Below are 21,504 nucleotides of genomic sequence, written 5' to 3'. Positions count from 1 at the left end.
TTAGTTCCTCAGAGATGCTGACCCATGTTGACTCCCGTGCTTCACACAGTTGTCAAGTTGGCTGAATGGGCTTTGGGTGGTGGACCATTCTTGATATACACAGCAAACTGTTGAGCATGAGAAACCCAGCAGCGTTGGAGTTCTTGACACACTCATACCGGTGCTCCTGGCACCTACTACCATAGCCCGGTCAAAGGCACTTACATCTTTTGTCTTTCCCATTCACTCTCTGAATGGAACACACACAATCCATGTCTCAAGGCTTAAAAACCATTCTTTAACCGGTCTCCTCCCCTGCATATACACTGATTTTGAAGTGGGTTTAACAGGTTACATCAATAAGGTATCATAGCTTTCACCTGGATTCACCTGGTCAGTCTGTCATGGAAAGAGCAGGTGTTTCTAATGTTTTGTACTCTCCGTGTATAATTAAATTAAAAGTCCAAAAAATGTATGTGTAATCTCACATCACAGTCTGTTTAACCCAAGATGCTATTTTGACCGGGTCTATCTGTCATGTACTGTCATGTTGTGTCTTGTCTCTGTCCTTTCCTTTCACCCTGTCTCCCTCTGCTGGTCATCTTAGGTTACCTTTTCTCCCCTGCTTCCCCCCAGCTGTTCCTTGTCTCCTCCTAACTACCCATTCACCCCGTTTCCCACCTGTTCCCTTTTTCCCTCTGATTAGGTCCCTATATCTCTCTCTGTTTTTGTTCCTGTCCTTGTCGGATTCTTGTTTGTTGTGTTTCATGCCTGAGCCAGACTATCGTCATGTTTGCTGTAACCTTGTCCTGTCCTGTCGGAATCTGCCGGTCTATCTGAGCCTACCTATGTTTAGTTATTAAAGAAGCTCTGTTTAAGTTAGTTCGCTTTTGGGTCCTCATTCACTCACCGTAACAGAAGAATCCGACCAAGAATGGACCCAGCGACTTCGGATCCTCTCCACTCAGCCGTCGAGATCCAGGGAGCGATGTTAGGCAGACACGAGCAGGAATTGTCTGCTGCTCGACATGCCGTTGAGACCCTGGCCACCCAAGTCTCCAACCTCACAGAACAGATTCACCATCTCCGCCTCGATCCACCGGCCACTTCCAGGGCTTTCGAATCTCCGGAGCCCAGAATCAATAACCCGCCGTGTTACTCTGGGGAGCCCACTGAATGCCGCTCGTTCCTCACCCAGTGTGATATTGTGTTTTCTCTCCAGCCCAACACTTACTCCAGGAGCACTGCTCGTGTCGCCTACGTCATATCTCTCCTTATTGGACGGGCTCGTGAGTGGGGCACGGCAATCTGGGAGGCAAGGGCTGAGTGTACTAACCAGTATCAGGACTTTAAGGAGGAGATGATACGGGTTTTTGATCGATCTGTTTTTGGGGAGGAGGCTTCCAGGGCCCTGTCTTCCCTATGTCAAGGCAATCGATCCATAACAGACTACTCTATTGAGTTTCGCACTCTTGCTGTCTCCAGTGGCTGGAACGAGCCGGCCTTGCTCGCTCGTCTTCTGGAGGGTCTCCGCGCAGAGGTAAAGGATGAGATTCTCTCCCGGGAGGTTCCTTCCAGCGTGGATTCCTTGATTGAACTCGCTATTCGCATTGAGCGACGGGTTGATCTTCGTCACCGAGCTCGTGGAAAGGAGCTCGCGCTCTCCGTCGCCCCCCTCTCCGCATCACTACCATCTTCCTCTGCCGGCTCGGGTGCTGAGCCCATGCAGCTGGGAGGTATCCGCATCTCGACTAAGGAGAGGGAACGGAGAATCACCAACCGCCTCTGTCTCTATTGCGGTTCCGCTGGTCATTTTGTCACTTCATGTCCAGTAAAAGGCCAGAGCTCGTCAGTAAGCGGAGGGCTACTGGTGAGCGCTACTACTCCTGTCTCTCCTTCAAGATCCTGCACTACCTTGTCGGTCCATCTACGCTGGACCGGTTCGTCAGCTTCCTGCAGTGCCTTAATAGACTCTGGGGCGGAGGGCTGTTTTATGGACGAGACCTGGGCTCGGGAACATGACATTCCTCTCAGACAGTTAAAGGAGCCCACGGCCTTGTTCGCCCTGGATGGTAGTCCTCTCCCCAGGATTCAGCGTGAGACGCTACCTTTAACCCTCACTGTTTCTGGTAATCATAGCGAAACCATTTCTTTTTTGATTTTTCGTTCACCTTTTACACCTGTTGTTTTGGGCCATCCCTGGCTAGTTTGTCATAATCCTTCCATTAATTGGTCTAGTAATTCTATCCTCTCCTGGAACGTCTCTTGTCATGTGAAATGTTTAATGTCTGCTATCCCTCCTGTTTCCTCTGTCTCTTCTTCACAGGAGGAGCCTGGTGATTTGACAGGGGTGCCGGAGGAATATCACGATCTGCGCACGGTGTTCAGTCGGTCCAGGGCCACCTCTCTTCCTCCACACCGGTCGTATGATTGTAGTATTGATCTCCTTCCGGGAACCACTCCCCCCCGGGGTAGACTATACTCTCTGTCGGCTCCCGAACGTAAGGCTCTCGAGGATTATTTGTCTGTAGCTCTTGACGCCGGTACCATAGTCCCCTCCTCCTCTCCCGCCGGAGCGGGGTTTTTTTTTGTCAAGAAGAAGGACGGGTCTCTGCGCCCCTGCATAGATTATCGAGGGCTGAATGACATAACAGTTAAGAATCGTTATCCGCTTCCTCTTATGTCCTCAGCCTTCGAGATCCTGCAGGGAGCCAGGTTTTTCACTAAGTTGGACCTTCGTAACGCTTACCATCTCGTGCGCATCAGGGAGGGGGACGAGTGGAAGACGGCGTTTAACACTCCGTTAGGGCACTTTGAATACCGGGTTCTTCCTTTCGGCCTCGCTAACGCTCCAGCTGTCTTTCAGGCATTAGTCAATGATGTCCTGAGAAACATGCTGAACATCTTTGTTTTCGTTTACCTTGACGATATCCTGATTTTTTCACCGTCACTCCAGATTCATCTTCAGCACGTTCGGCGTGTCCTCCAGCGCCTTTTAGAGAATTGTCTTTTTGTGAAGGCTGAGAAGTGCACTTTTCATGCCTCCTCCGTCACATTTCTCGGTTCTGTTATTTCCGCTGAAGGCATTAAGATGGATCCCGCTAAGGTCCAAGCTGTCATTGATTGGCCCGCCCCTAAGTCACGCGTCGAGCTGCAGCGCTTTCTCGGCTTCGCGAACTTCTATCGTCGTTTCATCCGTAATTTCGGTCAGGTGGCAGCTCCTCTCACAGCCCTTACTTCTGTCAAGACGTGCTTTAAGTGGTCCGTTTCCGCCCAGGGAGCTTTTGATCTCCTCAAGAATCGTTTTACATCCGCTCCTATCCTTGTTACACCTGACGTCTCTAGACAGTTCGTTGTCGAGGTTGACGCGTCAGAGGTGGGCGTGGGAGCCATTCTTTCTCAGCGCTCCCTCTCTGACGACAAGGTCCACCCATGCGCGTATTTTTCTCATCGCCTGTCCCCGTCGGAACGTAACTATGATGTGGGAAACCGCGAACTGCTCGCCATCCGGTTAGCCCTAGGCGAATGGCGACAGTGGTTGGAGGGGGCGACCGTTCCTTTTGTCGTTTGGACTGACCATAGGAACCTTGAGTACATCCGTTCTGCCAAACGACTTAATGCGCGTCAGGCGCGTTGGGCGCTGTTTTTCGCTCGTTTCGAGTTCGTGATTTCTTATCGTCCGGGCTCTAAGAACACCAAGCCTGAGTCTCTTCAGTTCTTCAGTAGCCTCCACTGACCCCGAGGGGATTCTCCCTGAGGGGCGTGTTGTCGGGTTGACTGTCTGGGGAATTGAGAGGCAGGTAAAACAAGCGCTCACTCACACTCCGTCGCCGCGCGCTTGTCCTAGGAACCTTCTTTTCGTTCCCGTTCCTACTCGTCTGGCCGTTCTTCAGTGGGCTCACTCTGCCAAGTTAGCCGGCCACCCTGGCGTTCGGGGTACGCTTGCTTCCATTCGCCAGCGTTTTTGGTGGCCCACCCGGGAGCATGACACGCGTCGTTTCGTGGCTGCTTGTTCGGTCTGCGCGCAGACTAAGTCCGGTAACTCTCCTCCTGCCGGCCGTCTCAGGCCGCTTCCTATTCCCTCTCGACCGTGGTCTCACATCGCCTTAGATTTTGTCACCGGACTGCCTTCGTCAGCGGGGAAGACTGTTATTCTTACGGTTGTCGATAGGTTCTCTAAGGCGGCTCATTTCATTCCCCTTGCTAAGCTTCCTTCTGCTAAAGAGACGGCACAAATCATCATCGAGAATGTTTTCAGAATTCATGGCCTTCCGTCAGACGTCGTTTCGGACAGAGGTCCGCAATTCACGTCTCAATTTTGGAGGGAGTTTTGCCGTTTGATTGGGGCTTCCGTCAGTCTCTCTTCCGGCTTTCACCCCCAGTCTAACGGTCAAGCAGAACGGGCCAATCAGACTATTGGTCGCATCTTACGCAGTCTTTCTTTTCGTAACCCTGCGTCTTGGTCAGAACAGCTCCCCTGGGCAGAATACGCCCACAACTCGCTTCCTTCGTCTGCGACCGGGCTATCTCCTTTTCAGAGTAGCCTCGGGTACCAGCCTCCGCTGTTCTCATCTCAGTTCGCCGAGTCCAGCGTCCCCTCCGCTCAGGCTTTTGTCCAACGTTGCGAGCGCACCTGGAAGAGGGTCAGGTCTGCACTTTGCCGTTATAGGACGCAGACTGTGAGGGCTGCTAATAAGCGTAGAACTAAGAGTCCTAGATATTGTCGCGGTCAGAGAGTTTGGCTCTCCACTCAGAACCTTCCCCTTAAGACGGCTTCTCGCAAGTTGACCCCGCGGTTCATTGGTCCGTTCCGTATTTCTCGGGTCATTAATCCTGTCGCAGTTCGACTTCTTCTTCCGCGATACCTTCGTCGCGTCCACCCGGTCTTCCATGTCTCCTGCATCAAGCCCGTCCTTCGCGCCCCCGCTCGTCTTCCCCCCCCCCCCCCCCCCATCCTTGTCGAGGGCGCACCCATCTACAGGGTCCGTAGAATTTTGGACATGCGTCCTCGGGGCCGTGGTCACCAGTACCTCGTTGATTGGGAGGGGTACGGTCCTGAGGAGAGGAGTTGGGTTCCCTCTCGGGACGTGCTGGACCGTGCGCTGATCGAGGATTTCCTCCGTTGCCGCCAGGTTTCCTCCTCGAGTGCGCCAGGAGGCGCTCGGTGAGTGGGGGGGTACTGTCATGTACTGTCATGTTGTGTCTTGTCTCTGTCCTTTCCTTTCACCCTGTCTCCCTCTGCTGGTCGTCTTAGGTTACCTTTTCTCCCCCGCTTCCCCCCAGCTGTTCCTTGTCTCCTCCTAACTACCCATTCACCCCGTTTCCCACCTGTTCCCTTTTTCCCTCTGATTAGGTCCCTATATCTCTCTCTGTTTTTGTTCCTGTCCTTGTCGGATTCTTGTTTGTTGTGTTTCATGCCTGAGCCAGACTATCGTCATGTTTGCTGTAACCTTGTCCTGTCCTGTCGGAATCTGCCGGTCTATCTGAGCCTACCTATGTTTAGTTATTAAAGAAGCTCTGTTTAAGTTAGTTCGCTTTTGGGTCCTCATTCACTCACCGTAACACTATCAGAGTGGACATTCCTGCAGTCAGCATGCCATTTGCATGCTCCCTCAGCTTGAGACATCTGTAGCATTGTGTTGTGTGACAAAACGGCACATTTTTTAAATTGGCCTTTTATTGTCCCCAGCACAAGGTGCACCTGTGTAACGATCATGCTGTTTAATAAGCTTCTTGGTGTGCCACACCTGTCAGGTGGATGGATTATCTTGGAAAAGGAGAAATGCTCATTGACGTGGATGTAAATGAATAGCACAAAACTTAAGAGAAATAAGCTTTTGGTGCATTTCTGGGATCTTTTATTTCAGCTCATGTAACATGGGACCAACACTTTACATGTTGTGTTTATATTGTTGTTCAGTGTAATAATAATAATGATTATTATTATTTGGTGGGTGCCTATTTGTCCTATTTCACACAAGTACAAGTGTGTATTATACACGTGTGAATTGAACATTTGTTTTTTGCATCTGTTTTTTGCATTTGTTTTTTGCATCTCAGGGAGTCGGGGTCACGGCTAATAAATATAGTACCAAACCTCCTAGTTGGACCAAACCTTTTCCTGACAACAAATTATGCTAAATGTTTAAGGGGGAAACTGCTGAAAATGATATTACAATCCAGCTCTTAGTGGGCTGCAGGATGGCACTGATGCAGCAAGCTGGGACAAGATCACTCCTATGACTTAAATGACATTTTTCTCACATTTTACCTAATAGCAGGAATGGCATCACCTAGTGGTCAGAACCTGGTAATGTCAGGATGTCTGGGACATAAAATCTAACAACTTCAGACAAATTTCTCTGAACAGTTGGGAAAGAACCATCACCTAATTCACTGAGAATATATTGTATAATTTGAAGAAACTATACTCGGAGCTGCAGCTCCATACTACTTGTCATACACAGAGAACTAATAATGTATACTTGTTGTTGGGGTGGGATTGGTGGGGGTGTGGGAGGTCTGTGGGAGGATTTTAAATTTTGGGGGGGATTCCTCATATCTTATTAATTGTAAGGGAAAAAGTTTGGACCACATTGGATGTCAGGTACTATATTTATTGAATACTATATGAATCCTATACATTTTAAATGGCCAATTTGGGCCCAATCAATAATCTTAAATTCTCAAGAGATCAGATTATATTCCATCAAAATGTTGCAGGAATGCTTATTTTATCTGTTTCTAACTACAGACACAATTTCAGAACAAACTGAGATGGTGGGTGTCAATCCTCTTTCTTGTGCTGTTTGAAGTGGAAAGCCCAAGCTGCTTGTTTGTCTAGGGTTTCTGGTAAGCAGGACAGAATATATCCTTACTGCCTTCATCCTTCTGACTCGGCCTGGTCCAAGACCTCTGACTTCTGTTGAGTCGGGTAGTGTTGGGAGCTGTTGTTAGATATGGCATTGTTGAATGTGGAGGAAGGGTCACCTAGCTATACACAAACTGATGAGTAAAGTAGAGCCTCTCCTAAGTTTTCTGTAATCTTTCTCTCCCTATTGCTCTTGCTCTCCTCTGTCACTCAACCACTCAGGATGGTGAGGTGCAGCGTCAGATAGACCGCGAGGTGCGGATGCGTGAGGGGGCCAGTAAGCTGCTGGCTGCGTGCTCCCAGAGAGACCAGGCCCTGGAGGCCTCCAAGAGCCTGCTCACCTGCAACACCCGCATCCTGGCCCTGCTCAGCCAGCTGCAGAGGATGAGGGAGGCCCAGGTCCTGCAGAGAGTAGGCCACAGGTAGGAGAGAGAGGGGGTGGGTGGGAGCAGTTTGCTGTCATAACAATTTAGTAAATAAATAAAACCACTGTGTTCTCCGCTGCAGGTCCTGTATTGGTGGGTCACTGGATGAGAGGCTGCCCTGCATGGGTCATGTGGCCATCTCAGGTGAGCGTGTACACATGCGCACACAGACACCATTGTAAGATGGCGCCGATAGATGGCAGCTTCGCTTCAAGTCCTTTAGGAAACTGTGCAGTATTTTTTGTTGTATGTATTATTCTTACATTGTTAGCCCAGAAAACCTTAAGTGTTATTACATATAGCCAGGAAGAACTATTGGATATCAGAGATGTCAACTTACCAGCACAACCAACACTACGACCAGGAATACGACTTTCCCGAAGCGGATCCTTTGTCTGCACCTTCCAGGGCATTTGAACTAATTCCAGAGGCCGACCCAAAATAAAGCCGTCGGAGGAGAGGGTGCCGGAGCGGTCTTCTAGTGGGGCTTCGGATGCGCGTACACCCACGGCTTCCGAGTATATTATTCGCTAATGTCCAGTCCCTAGTTAACAAAGTCGACGGAATTAGGGAAAGAGTTGCTTTCCAAAGAGATATCCGGGATTGTAACATACTCTGTTTCACGGAGACATGGCTAGCTGGGGACATGCTCTGAGTCCTTACAGCCAACAGGATTTTCAGTGCATTGCGCCAACAGGAACAAACATCTCTCTGGTAAGAAGTGTGGGTGTAATTGTTACAACATACAAGAACTCACGTCCTTTTCTTCACCTGACATAGAATTCCTCACAATCAAATGCTGACTGTGTTATCTCCCAAGATAACTCGTCTCGGTTATTGTCACAGCCTTGTCCCCCACGCAAGCAGATACCAATACGGCCATCAAGGAACTTCACTGGACTTTATGCAAACTGGAAACCATATATCCTGAGGCTGCATTTATTGTAGCTGGGGATTTTAACAAAGCTAATCTGAGAACAAGGCTATCAGCATATCAATTGCAGTACACGAGCGAGGAACACACGTGACCACTGTTACTCTAACTTCCGCAATGCATACAAGGCCCTCCCCCGCCCTCCTTTTGGCAAATCTGACCATGACTCCATCTGTTAGGTCCACAGACGATGCAATCTCAACCTCACTGCACACTGCCCTAACCCATCTGGACAAGAGGAATACCTACGTGAGAATGCTGTTCACTGACTACAGCTCAGCATTTAACACCATAGTACCCTCCAAACTCGTCATCAAGCTCGAGACCCTGGGTCTCGACCCGCCCTGTGCAACTGGGTACTGGACTTCCTGATGGGCCGCCCCCAGGTGGTGAGGGTAGGTAACAACATCTCCACCCCGCTGATCCTCAACACTGGGGTTCCACAAGGGTGCATTCTCAGCCCTCTCCTGTACTCCCTGTTTACCCACGACTGGGTGGCCATGCACGCCTCCAACTCAATCATCAAGTTTGCTGACGACACTACAGTGGTAGGCTCGATTACCAACTATGACGAGACGGCCTACAAGGAGGAAGTGAGGGCCCTCAGTGTGTGCCAGGAAAATAACCTCACATTCAATGTCAGCAAAACAAAGGAGATGATCGTGGAAACAGCAGTGGGAGCACCCCCCTATCCACATCAACGGGACAGCAGTGGAGAAGGTGGTAAGTTCCTCGTTGTACAAATCACCGACAAACTGAAATGCTCCACTCGCACAGACAGTGTGGTGAAGGCGCAACAGTGCCTCTTTAACCTCAGGAAGCTGAAAAAATGTGGCTTGTCACCGAAAACTCCCACTAACTTTTGCAGGTGCACAATTGAGAGCACCCTGTCGGGCTGTATCATCATCTGGTACGGCAACTGCCCCGCCCACGACCGCAGGGCACTCCAGAGGGTGGTGCGGTCTGCATAACACATCACCGGGGGCAAACTACCTACCCTCCAGGACACCTGCAACACCCGATGTCATAGGAAGGCAAAAAAGATAATCAAGGACAACAACCACCTGAGCCACTGCCTGTTCACGCCGATTCCATCTAGAACAGTACAGATGCTTCAAAGCTGGGACATAGAGATTGAAAAACTGTTTCTCATCAGATTGTTTAACAGCCACCACAAGCACAGAGAGGCGGCTGCCAACCTTCTGACTTGATATCATTGGCCACTTTAATAAATGGAACACTAGTCACTTTAATAATGCCTCTTTAAGAATGTTTACATATCTCACATTACTCATCTCATATGTATATACTGTATACTGTATCCTTCACTATCTATTCTTTACTGTCTATTGCATCTTAGCCGCTCTGTCACTGCTCATCCATATATTTTATACTTATATATTCTCATCCCATTCCTTTACTAGATGGTGTGTATTAGGGTTTGTTGTGGAATTGTTAGATATTACCTGTTAGATACTGCTGCATTGTCAGATCTACAGTAGAAGCATAAGCATTTCGCTACTCTCGCAATAACATCTGCTAAGCATGTGTATGTGACAATAACATTTGATTTGACCAACAGATACGGGTCGGAGTCCTATATCTTACAGAAATGTCTCATTCTCTCTCTCTCGCTGACCCTCAATCCACCCATTCTGCTCCTCCTCTTCCACTCCAGACCTGCGTATCCCACTCATGTGGAAAGACTCTGAGTACTTCAAGAGCAAAGGAGGTGAGTCCCATATAACCTTAAATGGCGCTGCCACTAACCCTGTCATGACGACGCATCATGTGGCAATGCCTGGAAACGCACCATTTTTGGGGGATTAAATCGGCGCTCCTGAACATCGGCCCTGAACATCTCGCATCCAGTAACAACATTGGGCAGTAATAGCACTTGATAGCATCTAGCTCCTAACAATAATGTTTGAATTGAATGGAACAGCCTTTGGTCAGAATAGAATGCAAGTGGTGCATATTGAGAGAGTGGAGCCTCTATTGGCTAAGTGTACCCGGCCGGTACGTCATCAGTTCATCAGAGTTTAGTTTGAGCCATATCTCTCCCACCACTACCAGAGTGGCCTGAGTTCATACATTCCACTGATGGAGTAAATCTAAGGTCTCAATCTATAATCTTGTCTAAACCAGTTACGTGGCTAATCCATGCAGATTATGACTCGTGCATGTGGGGTAAGCACATTCAATTAACCGCCTCCTGTTTGTTTCTAAAAACACTTGTATTATCGTGGCTCCTCTCAGAGCTACATCTGAAATCAGGTCAGATTTAGAGGTCACACCGGTTAATCCTGTAAAGGTGTAGTTATTGGACCCTTATTTAACCTACTACATTCTCACTATTTTTCTGCCAACTCTGTCCTGTTCTCTTTCTGCTCTCTGCCCATCTTCTTTTCTCTAAAACTCCATCCTCTCCATCTCCCACTCTATTATATTCTATCTTGCTCTTCTCTCTCTCTTGCTCTCGCTCTCTTTCAGAGCTTCATCGCTGTGCTGTGTTCTGTCTGCTCCAGTGTGGCAGAGAGATCTATGACACAGACCTGGTGATGGCGGACAGGACTTTGACTGACATCTGCTTCGAGGACACCATCATATTGCAAGTGACTGCTCGAGTTGCTCTCATTTTGTCTCCGTAATTTATATGACACTATTAGTGCAGGTGATGTAGCATTTTGTCTGTGGTTTTAATATTTGCTTAGAAACGTATAGAGAGCTTCTGTCCTCTTCAGTTTAATTATGTTGGTGTGTAATTCTGTATTTCATTATGTCCATGTTTCTTTGTTAATATTTGTTGCTATATTCATCTGTGTGCGTGTGTTGGTTCTTGTATATGATCCAGTAAGGAGGCGAGCCCGTGCTTTGAGCTCCGTGTGGAGCTGTACAGTACCTGTGTGGTGGAGGACTTCTCTCCGGGCCCAGGGGCACTAGGACCCAGGAGACATAACCGCCTCAGCAGCTCCCTGGGCTGCACCTCTGGGAGGAGGATCAGGGCAGCTCTAGAGTCTGCAGCCTGTGGTACCATACCCAACGTAGAGGGAGGTGATGGAGGAGGAGGGTCTCCACCACCTCTGCTGCCTGCTCTCTGTACAGAGTGAGTGTTGATGTAACAGCTTGCACACGCATGACACACACACAACTGGAATCAAATGCAACGGCGATGCACATAATGTCAACTCAAACTGGCCACACAAGTCGTCAAATACTCACATGCAGTACATTCCGACTAACTGTTGATTGTGTGTGGTTTCTGTTTGCAGGGGGCCAAAGTATCACCTTCTGGCCCACACCACACTGACAATAGCACATGTTCAGGACAGCTTCAGAACACACGACCTGTCCATATCAGCCACAGGTGAGTGGCGACTCCTCTCCTTTGGCTGTTTACTGTCCTTGAATAGCAAAAGCAACAAACTCATCAACCAACATTGTTCCAGAGGACAGTGCATTCTGGCTGCCTCTCTATGGCAGTGTGTGTTGCCGTCTGGCCGCCCAGCCTCTCTGTATGACCCAGCAGGTTATCAGCGGCAGGATCAAGGTGAGTTCACTCTTTGTCATCGCCCTTAGTATCACACCCACCATCATCATTCGCATCATTTGTTTAATCATTCTCAGTTTTAGTATGATCATTAGAGTCGTAATTACAGTGCCTTCGGAAAGTATTCAGTCACCTTGACTTTTTCCACGTTTTGTTTACGTTACAGCCTTATTTCTAAAATGGATTCAATAAATGTTTTTCTCTCAATCTATGCAGAATACGCCGTAATTACAAAATAAAAATAGTTTTTTAGATTTTTTGGTAAATGCATATAAAAACTGAAATATCACATTCACATAAGTATTCAGACTCTTTACTCAGTACTTTGTTGAAGCTGAAAAGCATCCCCACAGCATGATGCTGCCACCATGGTTTCCTCTAGACGTGACGCTTGGCATTCAGACCAAAGAGTTCAATCTTGGTTTAAACAGACCAGAGCATTTTTTTTGGTTCTCATGGTCTGAGTCCTTTAGGTGCCTTTTCGCAAACTCCAAGCGGGCTGTCATGTGCCTTTTTACTGAAGATTGGCTTCCATCTGGCCATAAAGGCCTGATTGCTGGAGTGCTGCAGAGATGGTTGTCCTTCTGGAAGGTTCTACCATCTCCACAGAGACTCTCGGAAGAGTCTTGGTGGTTCCAGACTTCTTCCATTTAAGAGTGATGGAGGCCACTGTGTTCTTGGGGACCTTCAGTGCTACAGAAATGTTTTGGTACCCTCCCCCAGATCTGTGCCTCCACACAATCCTGTCTTGGAGCTTTACGGACAATTCCGTCGACCTCATGGCTTGGTTTTTGCTCTGACATACACTGTGAACTGTGGGACCTTACATAGACAGGTGTGTGCCTTTCCAAATAATGTCCAATCAATTGAATTTACCACAGATGGACACCAATCAAGTTGTAGAAACATCTCAAGGATGAGCAATGGAAACAGGATGCAACTGAGCTCAATATCGAGTCTCATAGCAATGGGTCTGAATACTTATGTAAATAAGGTATCTGTTTTTTAATTTTTAGACATTTGCAAAAACGTCTAAAAACCTGGCTTTTTTGTCATTATGGGCTATTGTGTGTAGATTGATGAGGAAAACAATTAATGTAATACATTTTAGAATAAGGCTGTACGTAACAAAATGTGAAAAAGTCAAAGGGTCTGAATACTTTCCGAATGCACACTAGTTTAGTCAAAAGCATCGTTATATTCATTCCTACCATTCTCATGATCAGCTTGAGAAGGAGCCTGAGTGCTGGACTGACATCTACGGTGTCCTCAAAGGGACAAGTCTTATCTGTTACCACAGTCAAGAGGGCATGGTTGCCCAAGAGGAGCCGTTATTCACCATCGACATCAACAAGGTTTGTTACTCTTGTAAACACACAAGACATGTTCACACTGTCATCCATACACATGGCCAAAATGCAGAGACTGAGACACATTTGCATAAATACTGAACTATAATCCCATTTAGCACCCACAAAAGGACAATATTGTTTTTATTAGAGGTTTACACCCCTTGTGGCAAGCTATAACAGCACAACACCACTCTGTATACAGTCCAGTACATCACTGGGGCTATTCCAGGTGGTGTAAGAGGAAGTCCCTAAAAATGGTCAAAGACTCCAGCCACGCAAGTCATAGACTGTTTTCTCTGCTACCGCACGGCAAGCGGTACCGGAGCGCCAAGTCTGAGACCAAATGGCTCCTTAACGCTTCTACCCCCAAGCCATAAGACTGCTGAACAGTTAATCAAATGACCACTGGACTATTTGCATTGACCCCCTTGCACAGGCTCGATGTACACTCACTGGACTCTAACCATACACACACACACATGCATATGGACGCCACACACACATAATATGTGGAGACCTTCAAATTAGTGGATTTAGCTATTTCAGACAGAGCCGTTGCTGACAGGTGTATAAAATCGAGCACACAGCCATGAAATCTCCATAGACATACATTGGCAGTAGAATGGCCACACTGAAGAGCTCAGTGACTTTCAACATGGGACCGTCATAGGATGCCACTTTTCCAACAAGTCAGTTCGTCAGATTTCTTTTCCTGCTAGATCTGCCCTAGTCAACTGTAAGTCCTGTTATTGTGAAGTGGAAACGCCTTGGCGCAACAACGGCTCAGCCACACAAGCTCACAGAACTGGACCGCCGAGTTCTTAAACGCGTAGCCTGTAAAAATCACCTGCCCCCGGTTACAACACTCATTACCGAGTTCCAAACTTCCTCTGGAAAAAACGGCAGCGCAATAACTGTTCGTCGGGAGCTTCATGAAATGGGTTTCCATGGGCAAGCAGACGCACACAAGCCTAGGATCACCATGCGCAATACCAAGCGTTTGGATGGTGTAAAGCTCGCCGCCATTGGACTAGGGAGCAGTGGAAACGCGTTCTCTGGAGTGATGAATCATGCTTTGTCATCTGGCAGTCCAACGGACAAATCTGGGTTTGGCGGATACCAGAAGAATGCTATCTGCCCGACTGCATAGTGCCAACTGTAAAGTTTGGCGGAGAAAGAATAATGGTCTGGGGCTGTTATTCATGGTTCGGGCTAGGTCCCTTAGTTCCAGTGAAGGGACATTTTAATGCTACAGCATACAATGCTATTCTAGATGATTCTGTTCTTTCAACTTTGTGGCAACAGTTTGGGGAAGGCCCTTTCCTGTTGGTACCGAGTCAATGTGCAAGGGTATGGGTTAGTCAAGATAATTGAGGTATGTGTACATGTAGGTAGGGTTAAAGTGACTACGCATACATAAAAAACATCTCATTCCAAAATCATGGACATTAATATGGAGTTGGTCCACCCTTTGCTGATATAACAGCTTCCACTCTTCTGGGACGGCTTTCCACTAGATGTTGGAACATTGCTGCTGGGATTTGATTCCATTCAGCCACAAGAACATTAATTAGGCACTGATGTTGGACGATTAGGCCTGGCTTGCAGTCGGTGTTCCAATTCATCCCAAAGGTGGGTTTGAAGTCAGGGCTCTGTGCAGGCCAGTCAAGTTCTACCACACTGATCTCAACAATCCATTTCTGCATGGACCTCGCTTTGTGCATTGTCATGCTGAAACAGTACACCTTGTATATAGCCTCGTTGTTATTTTGTGTTTCTATTTTTGCTATTTTTGGTTTATTTATCACATTTTTTCTTGCATTATTGGTTAAGAGCTCGTAAGTAAGCATTTCACGGTAAGTTCTACTATTTGGTGCATGTGACATTGAATTTGATTTCTTTGAAGTCTGCTGCATGATCAGTCCACTAGAGAGCACTGTTGAGGTATAACCCAAAGACACCCCTTGCCTGGAGATTTTTTTTATTTTATATCACTTTTATTTAACTAGACATGTCAGTTAAAAAACAAATTCTTATTTAGAATGACAGCCTACCAGTAGGCAAAAGGCCTTCTGCAAGGGAGAGGGGTCTGGGATTAAAACTAAAATAAATATAGGACAAAACACCAACACTACATAGAGACCTAAGATAACTCAGCATGGCAGCAACAAATGACAACAACATGGTAGCATCACAACATTATGTTTTTTGGGGTCAAGTTTAAGGAGCTCCTTTAGCACCTTGGACTCTGACCGCCTGCAGGAGAGACTTTGTAATGTGGCAGTGGAAAAAGAGGGAGGAGCATCGGGGATAGTCGCATTAGAAGGGGTGGGATTTGAGGAAATGTTGGGTGGGCAATAAGGCATGGCTGAGTCAAATAGGAATACTGACTTAATGAAGTGGTGATTTTAAACTCTGCCAGATCAGTCGAACCAGGGGCTGAACCTGTTTTTTAATTTTCATTATGGGCGCGTATTTGTTAACGATACCACCTGAAAATATCAAAAAAGAAGGTCCAAGTGTCTTCAACAGAGGGGATCAAGCTGATTCTATACCAATTTACAGAGGCCAGATCATGAAGGAAGGCTTGCTAAAGAACTTTAATGAGCACGTGTCTATAACAAATCGGGACAGGTCGTTTCACTGAGCAGCCATTACGAACACAGGCTGTAAAACAGTGATCACTGGTGTTTTCTGTAAGGACCTATCAGTATTATTTGTGAGGATAACATCAAGGAGAGTAGCCTTTTCTGGGTGTTTGGAGTCTAACCTTGTGGGATTGGTAAGTCCCATTGCTTTAGGACTTGGTCAGGTGGTTTAGCATGTCCCACTTTAGGTCACCTAGCAGGACAAATTCAGACTTAGTGGAAGGGGCCAGGAGAGCGCTTAGGGCATTTGGGGTTCAGGCCGGTGCTGATGGTGGCCGACAACACCCAGCAACAGTCAACAAAGAGTTAGATGGAAGTTTAATGTGTAAAACCAGCAAATCAAATTGTTTGGGGACAGACTTGATGGAGACAACTGAGCACTGAAGGTGTTCCTTTGTAAAGATTGCTACTCCCCTACCTTTGGAAGATTTGTCTTGCAGAAAAAGGTTATAACTAGAAAGGATAACCTCAGTGTTTCAAACACTCTTTCTTAACCACGTCTCAGTAACGACCAACACATCTGGATTGGAGCTGTGAACCCACACTTTCAATTGATACATTTTAGGTAATAAGCTTCTAGTGCTAACGTGCAGAAAACCCTGGCTTTTACAAGAGGAGAAATCAGTGAAGCAGATATCAGAGCACAAATCAGTAATGGGGCTAGCAACAGTAGAAGGTCCAGGGTGTACATGCACGTTTCCAGATATAATCAGTAGTAATATAATCAGGACACGGCAGAGGACAGGGAGAGCTCTGCAGTGTTGATTTCTAACATTTGAATGTGCATCAGATGACAAAAAGATAATATTGTATAGCAATTTCATCAGGTAACATGAATACAAAGCTGGCGAGAGTTGGTTAGAATGGGATGGGAGGCCAAAAGACCGTGTAACCAATAGAGAGTCAGAGTCCTGAATGTGGGAACAAACACAGTCTGCCCCACGGTTGGGTAAACAAGCAAGTTTAAAGTCAGATCTTGCTTTGAGCATTACAGGAACTGAATTATGTTTGCTTGCTGTTTAACCCCTTCACGTTCATTCTCTCACAATGAAGCCAACTATTTCATGCAATGTGGTTGCTAATCAGCCTGACAGCAGCTACAGTACATGCACATCAGCCATGTGCACATCACAGCAGCTATGTGCACTAGTGGTGCGCGGGTCAGCTGTTTGTTCACCCGCACCTGCCCGCGTTTGCTAATAACCCATCCACAACCGCCTGACTAGATGTAAGAAAGTGAAAATCTAAGGCCCTTACCCGCTAATATAGAAAATGGGCTGTAGGCTACAGTCAGACACGCGGAAGGATTTCTTTGTTATTTGGTTATGCAATTTCTTTTGTCAACTTGTCTATAATTAGATACATGCAGCTTCTCTTCTGTCATTAGCCTATATGTTGCCCAAGAAGACTAAATAAAACCTTGCTCACCAGAATGGCAAAAATTGATAGAATGAATGCTTCAATCAAATTTTATTGGTCTCACACACACTCATGGTTAGCAGATGTTAATGTGAGTGTAGCGAAATGCTTGTGTTTCTAGTCCCGACCATGCAGTAATATCTACCTATTTCACAACAACTACCTAATACACACAAGTGTAAAGGAATGATTTAAGAATATGTACATATAAATATATGGATGAGCGATGGCCGAACGGCAAGATGCAGTAGATGGTATAGAGTACAGTATATACATATGAGATGAGTAATGTAGGGTATGTAAACATTTTATTAAGTGGCATTGTTTAAAGTGATTAGTGATACATTTATTACATCCAAGTGGCTAGAGATTTGAGTCCGTATGTTGGCAGCAGCCACTCAATGTTAGTGATGGCTGTTTAACAGTCTGATGACCTTGAGATAGAAGCTGTTTTTCAGTCTCTCGGTCCCAGCTTTGTACTGTACTGACCTCGCCTTCTGGATGATAGCGGGGTGAACAGGCAGTGGCTCGGGTGGTTGTTGTCCTTGATGATCTTTTTGGCCTTCCTGTGACATCGGGTGCTGTAGGTGTCCTGGAGGGCAGGTAGTTTGGCCCCGGTGATGCGTTGTGCAGACCTCACTCCCCTCTGAAGAGCCTTATGGTTGTGGGCGGAGCAGTTGCCGTACCAGGCATACAGCCCGACAGGATGCTCTAGATTGTGCATCTGTAAAAGCCAAATTTCTTCAACTTCTTGAGATTGAAGAAGCGCTGTTGCGCCTTCTTCACCACGCTGTCTGTGTGGATGGAACATTTCAGTTTGTCCGTGATGTGTATGCCGAGGAACTTAACTTTTCACCTCCACTACTGTCCTGTGGATAGGGGGTGCTCGCACTGCTGTTTCCTGAAGTCCACGATCATCTCCTTTTGTTTTGTTGACGTTGAGTGTGAAGTTGTTTTCCTGACGCCACACTCCAAGGGCCCTGACCACCTCCTTGTAGGCCGTCTCATCGTTGTTGGTAATCAAGCCTACCACTAGTGTCGTCTGCAAACTTGATGATTGAGTTGGAGGCGTGCATGGCCACGCAGTAATGGGTGAACAGGGAGTACAGGAGAGGGCTGAGAACGCACCCTTGTGGGGCCCCAGTGTTAAGAATCAGTGGGGTGGAGATGTTGTTTCCTACCCTCACCACCTGGGGGCGTCCCGTCAGGAAGTCCAGTACCCAGTTGCACAGGGCGGATCGAGACCCAGAGTCTCAAGCTTAATGACGAGTTTGGAGGGTGCTAAGGTGGTAAATGCTGAGCTGTAATTGATTAACAGCATTCTTACATAGGTATTCCTCTTGTCCAGATAGGTTAGTTGACATCGGTAAAGTTTTAAATGTCATATTTGCTTTTTTCACGAAGCAAAGACATTTAGGGAACAGGGATCAAATGCAACAACAACATGCCTGTGCAAAATGTCCAACTGACATCGGTTTGACCGGTTGTGAGAAAATAGAAAGCTGTGAAAATGACCCAACCTATAAATGACCTTGACTAACCTGTACCCCACACATTGACTTGGCACCGGTTCCTCCCGTATATAGACTCTTTATTGTGTAACTTTTGATGTATTTAAAAAAAACTTTATTTAGTAAATATTTACTTAACTCTATTTCTTGAATGGCATTGTTGGTTAAAGGGCTTGTAAGTAAGCATTTCACACATGTGACAAATACTATTTGATTTGAACATGCTTCTGTTAAGATGTCAGTGTGGATTGTGTGTGTTTCTCTCCTTCTCAGGAGACCCGCATCCATGTGTCCGAGAGAGGGCCTCTGCACCATACCCAGAGTATATCCATCAGTACACACACCCGAGGTGACGAAGCGGTCACACACACTCTGGTCACACACACACCCCAGGACACACAGCGCTGGATGGAGGCCTTCTGGCAGCACTTCTATGACATGAGTGAGTCATACTGATACATTTAGTAACATTTGATTGGATTTCATTAAGTTTGATTAAATTCTACTTGGTTATTTATTTGATTTAATTGAAATACTTATCGATTTGCTGTATACTAGTGGACACAATCCCTGGTCCTGCATACTCACAGGCTGTGCAGGTTTTTGTTTTGACCCATTACACGCTACTAGCCCACCCTTCTTTAATCCGACAGGGACAGATAGAAGTGACATTTCCAGTTAAATGATGATCATTACTGTTGAATTGTAATGTTAGGTTTTATCATTCTTGTCTTCATAAGGAGGTCTACACATATACATACACAGTTGAAGTCATAAGTTTACATACACTTAGGTTAGAGTCATTAAAACTAGTTTTTCAACCACTACACAAATTTATTGTTAACAAACTATAGTTTTAGCAAGTCGGTTAGGACATCTACTTTGTGCCTGACACAAGTAATTTTTCCAACAATTGTTTACAGACCGATTATTTAACTTATAATTCACTCAATCACAATTCCAGTGAGTCAGATGTTTACATACACTAAGTTGACTGTGCCTTTAAACAGCTTGGAAAATTCCAGAAAATGATGTCATGGCTTTAGAAGCTACTGATGGGCTAATTGACATAATTTTAGTCAATTGGAGGTGTACATGTGGATTTATTTCAAGGCCTACCTTCAAACTCAGTGACTTTGCTTGACATCATGGGAAAATCAAAAGACCTCAGAAAAAAATATTGTAGACCTCCACAAGTCTGGTTCATCCTTGGGAGCAATTTCCAAATGCCTGAAGGTACCACATTCATCTGTACAAACAATAGTATGCAAGTATAAACACCATGGGACCATGCAGCCGTCACACTGCTCAGGAAGGACATGTGTTCTGTTTCCTAGAGGTGAACGTACTTTGGTGCCGAAAAGTGCAAATCAATCACAGAACAACGGCAAAGGACATTGTGAAGATGCTGGAGGAAACAGGTACAAAAGTATCTATATCCACAGTAAAACGAGTCCTATATCCACATAACCACATAACCATCACCAAGGAAGAAACCACTGCTCCAAAACCGCCATAAAAATAGCCAGACTACGGTTTGCAACTGCACATGGGGATAAAGATCGTACTTTTTGGAGAAATGTCCTCTGGTCTGATGAAACAAAAATCGAACTGTTTGGCCATAATGACCATCGTTATGTTTGCAGGAAAAAGGGGGAGGCTTGCAAGCCAAATAACACCATCCCAACCATGAAGCACAGGGGTGGCAGCATCATGTTGTGTGGGTGCTTTGCTGCAGGAGGGACTGGTGCACTTCACAAAATAGATGGCATCATGAGGGAGGAAAATTATGTGGATATATTAAAGCAATATCTCAAGACATCAGTCAGGAAGTTAAAGCTTGGTCGCAAATGGGTCTTCCAAATGGACAATGACCCCAAGCGTACTTCCAAAGTTGTGGCAAAATGGCTTAAGGACAACAAAGTCAAGGTATTGGAGTGGCCATCACAAAGCCCTGACCTCAATCCTATAGAAAATGTGTGGGCAGAACTGAAAAATTGTGTGCGAGCATGGAGGCCTACAAACCTGACTCAGTTACACCAGATCTGTCAGGAGGTATGGGCCAAAATCCACCCAACTTATTGTGGAAGGCTACCCGAAACGTTTGACCGAAATTAAACAATTTACAAGCAATGCTACCAAATACTAATTGAGTGTATGGAAACTTCTGACCCACTGGGAATGTGATGAAAGAAATAATACCTTAAATAAATAATTCTCTCTACTGTTATTCTGACATTTCACATTCTAAACATAAAGTGGTGATCCTAACTGACCTAAGATAGGGAATTTTTACTAGGATTAAATGTCAGGAATTGTGGAAAAACTAAGTTTAAATGTATTTGGCTAAGGTGTATGTAATCTTCCGACTTCAACTGTATATACACTACTGTTCAAAAGTTGTTCAAAAGTTTGGGGTCATTTAGAAATGCCCTTGTTATTGAAAGAACATTTTTTTTTTGACCATTTGAAATTATGTCAAATTCATCAGAAATACAGTGTAGACAGGTACTGGCGTGGGAATCTGTGGGAGGCCATTATTCCTCATGGAGAATAACATTCAATGATTTGCTTATCAATCAAGCCATTGGAACCAATTAGGATCAATTTGAAAATCCATCTAGCAACGCTTTGATTGGCAGCTCTAATTTGTTACTCATGTCACCACAGTTATGCACCAGTTGCAGGGAGAGACTGATCCGTTTAAGCCGACAGTGAAACTAAGCTCATGTCTGGCTCTACCCAATTCCTTTGTCTCTATAATACCTGCTTTATCTTGTCAGTCTGTGAGGAGACGGAGATGAGACCTGTTTTG

At 46.0% G+C, this 21,504-nt stretch overlaps 1 protein-coding gene across 4 annotated transcripts in view; it reads left to right on the top strand.

Annotated features, from left to right (window-relative positions):
- LOC110509706 (rhotekin) overlaps positions 1-21,504 on the top strand; it is a 47,008-nt gene that overhangs the window by 8,683 nt on the left and 16,821 nt on the right. For 3 of the 4 annotated variants that reach the window (XM_021590752.2, XM_036967949.1, XM_021590753.2), the window contains exons 2-10: positions 7,073-7,272; positions 7,358-7,419; positions 9,888-9,941; positions 10,703-10,820; positions 11,064-11,315; positions 11,482-11,576; positions 11,659-11,759; positions 12,986-13,114; positions 18,963-19,131. In XM_021590752.2, the coding sequence (XP_021446427.1) occupies positions 7,073-7,272; positions 7,358-7,419; positions 9,888-9,941; positions 10,703-10,820; positions 11,064-11,315; positions 11,482-11,576; positions 11,659-11,759; positions 12,986-13,114; positions 18,963-19,131 (1,180 nt within the window). The remainder of the gene's footprint in view (positions 1-7,072; positions 7,273-7,357; positions 7,420-9,887; positions 9,942-10,702; positions 10,821-11,063; positions 11,316-11,481; positions 11,577-11,658; positions 11,760-12,985; positions 13,115-18,962; positions 19,132-21,504) is intronic. The other variant, XM_021590754.2, reaches the window with a different exon arrangement.

Source organism: Oncorhynchus mykiss, chromosome Y, assembly GCF_013265735.2.
Source record: "Oncorhynchus mykiss isolate Arlee chromosome Y, USDA_OmykA_1.1, whole genome shotgun sequence".
NCBI lineage: Eukaryota > Metazoa > Chordata > Actinopteri > Salmoniformes > Salmonidae > Oncorhynchus > Oncorhynchus mykiss.
The sequence above is the reverse complement of the archived record's forward strand: the minus strand, read 5'-3'. Positions and strand labels throughout refer to the sequence as shown.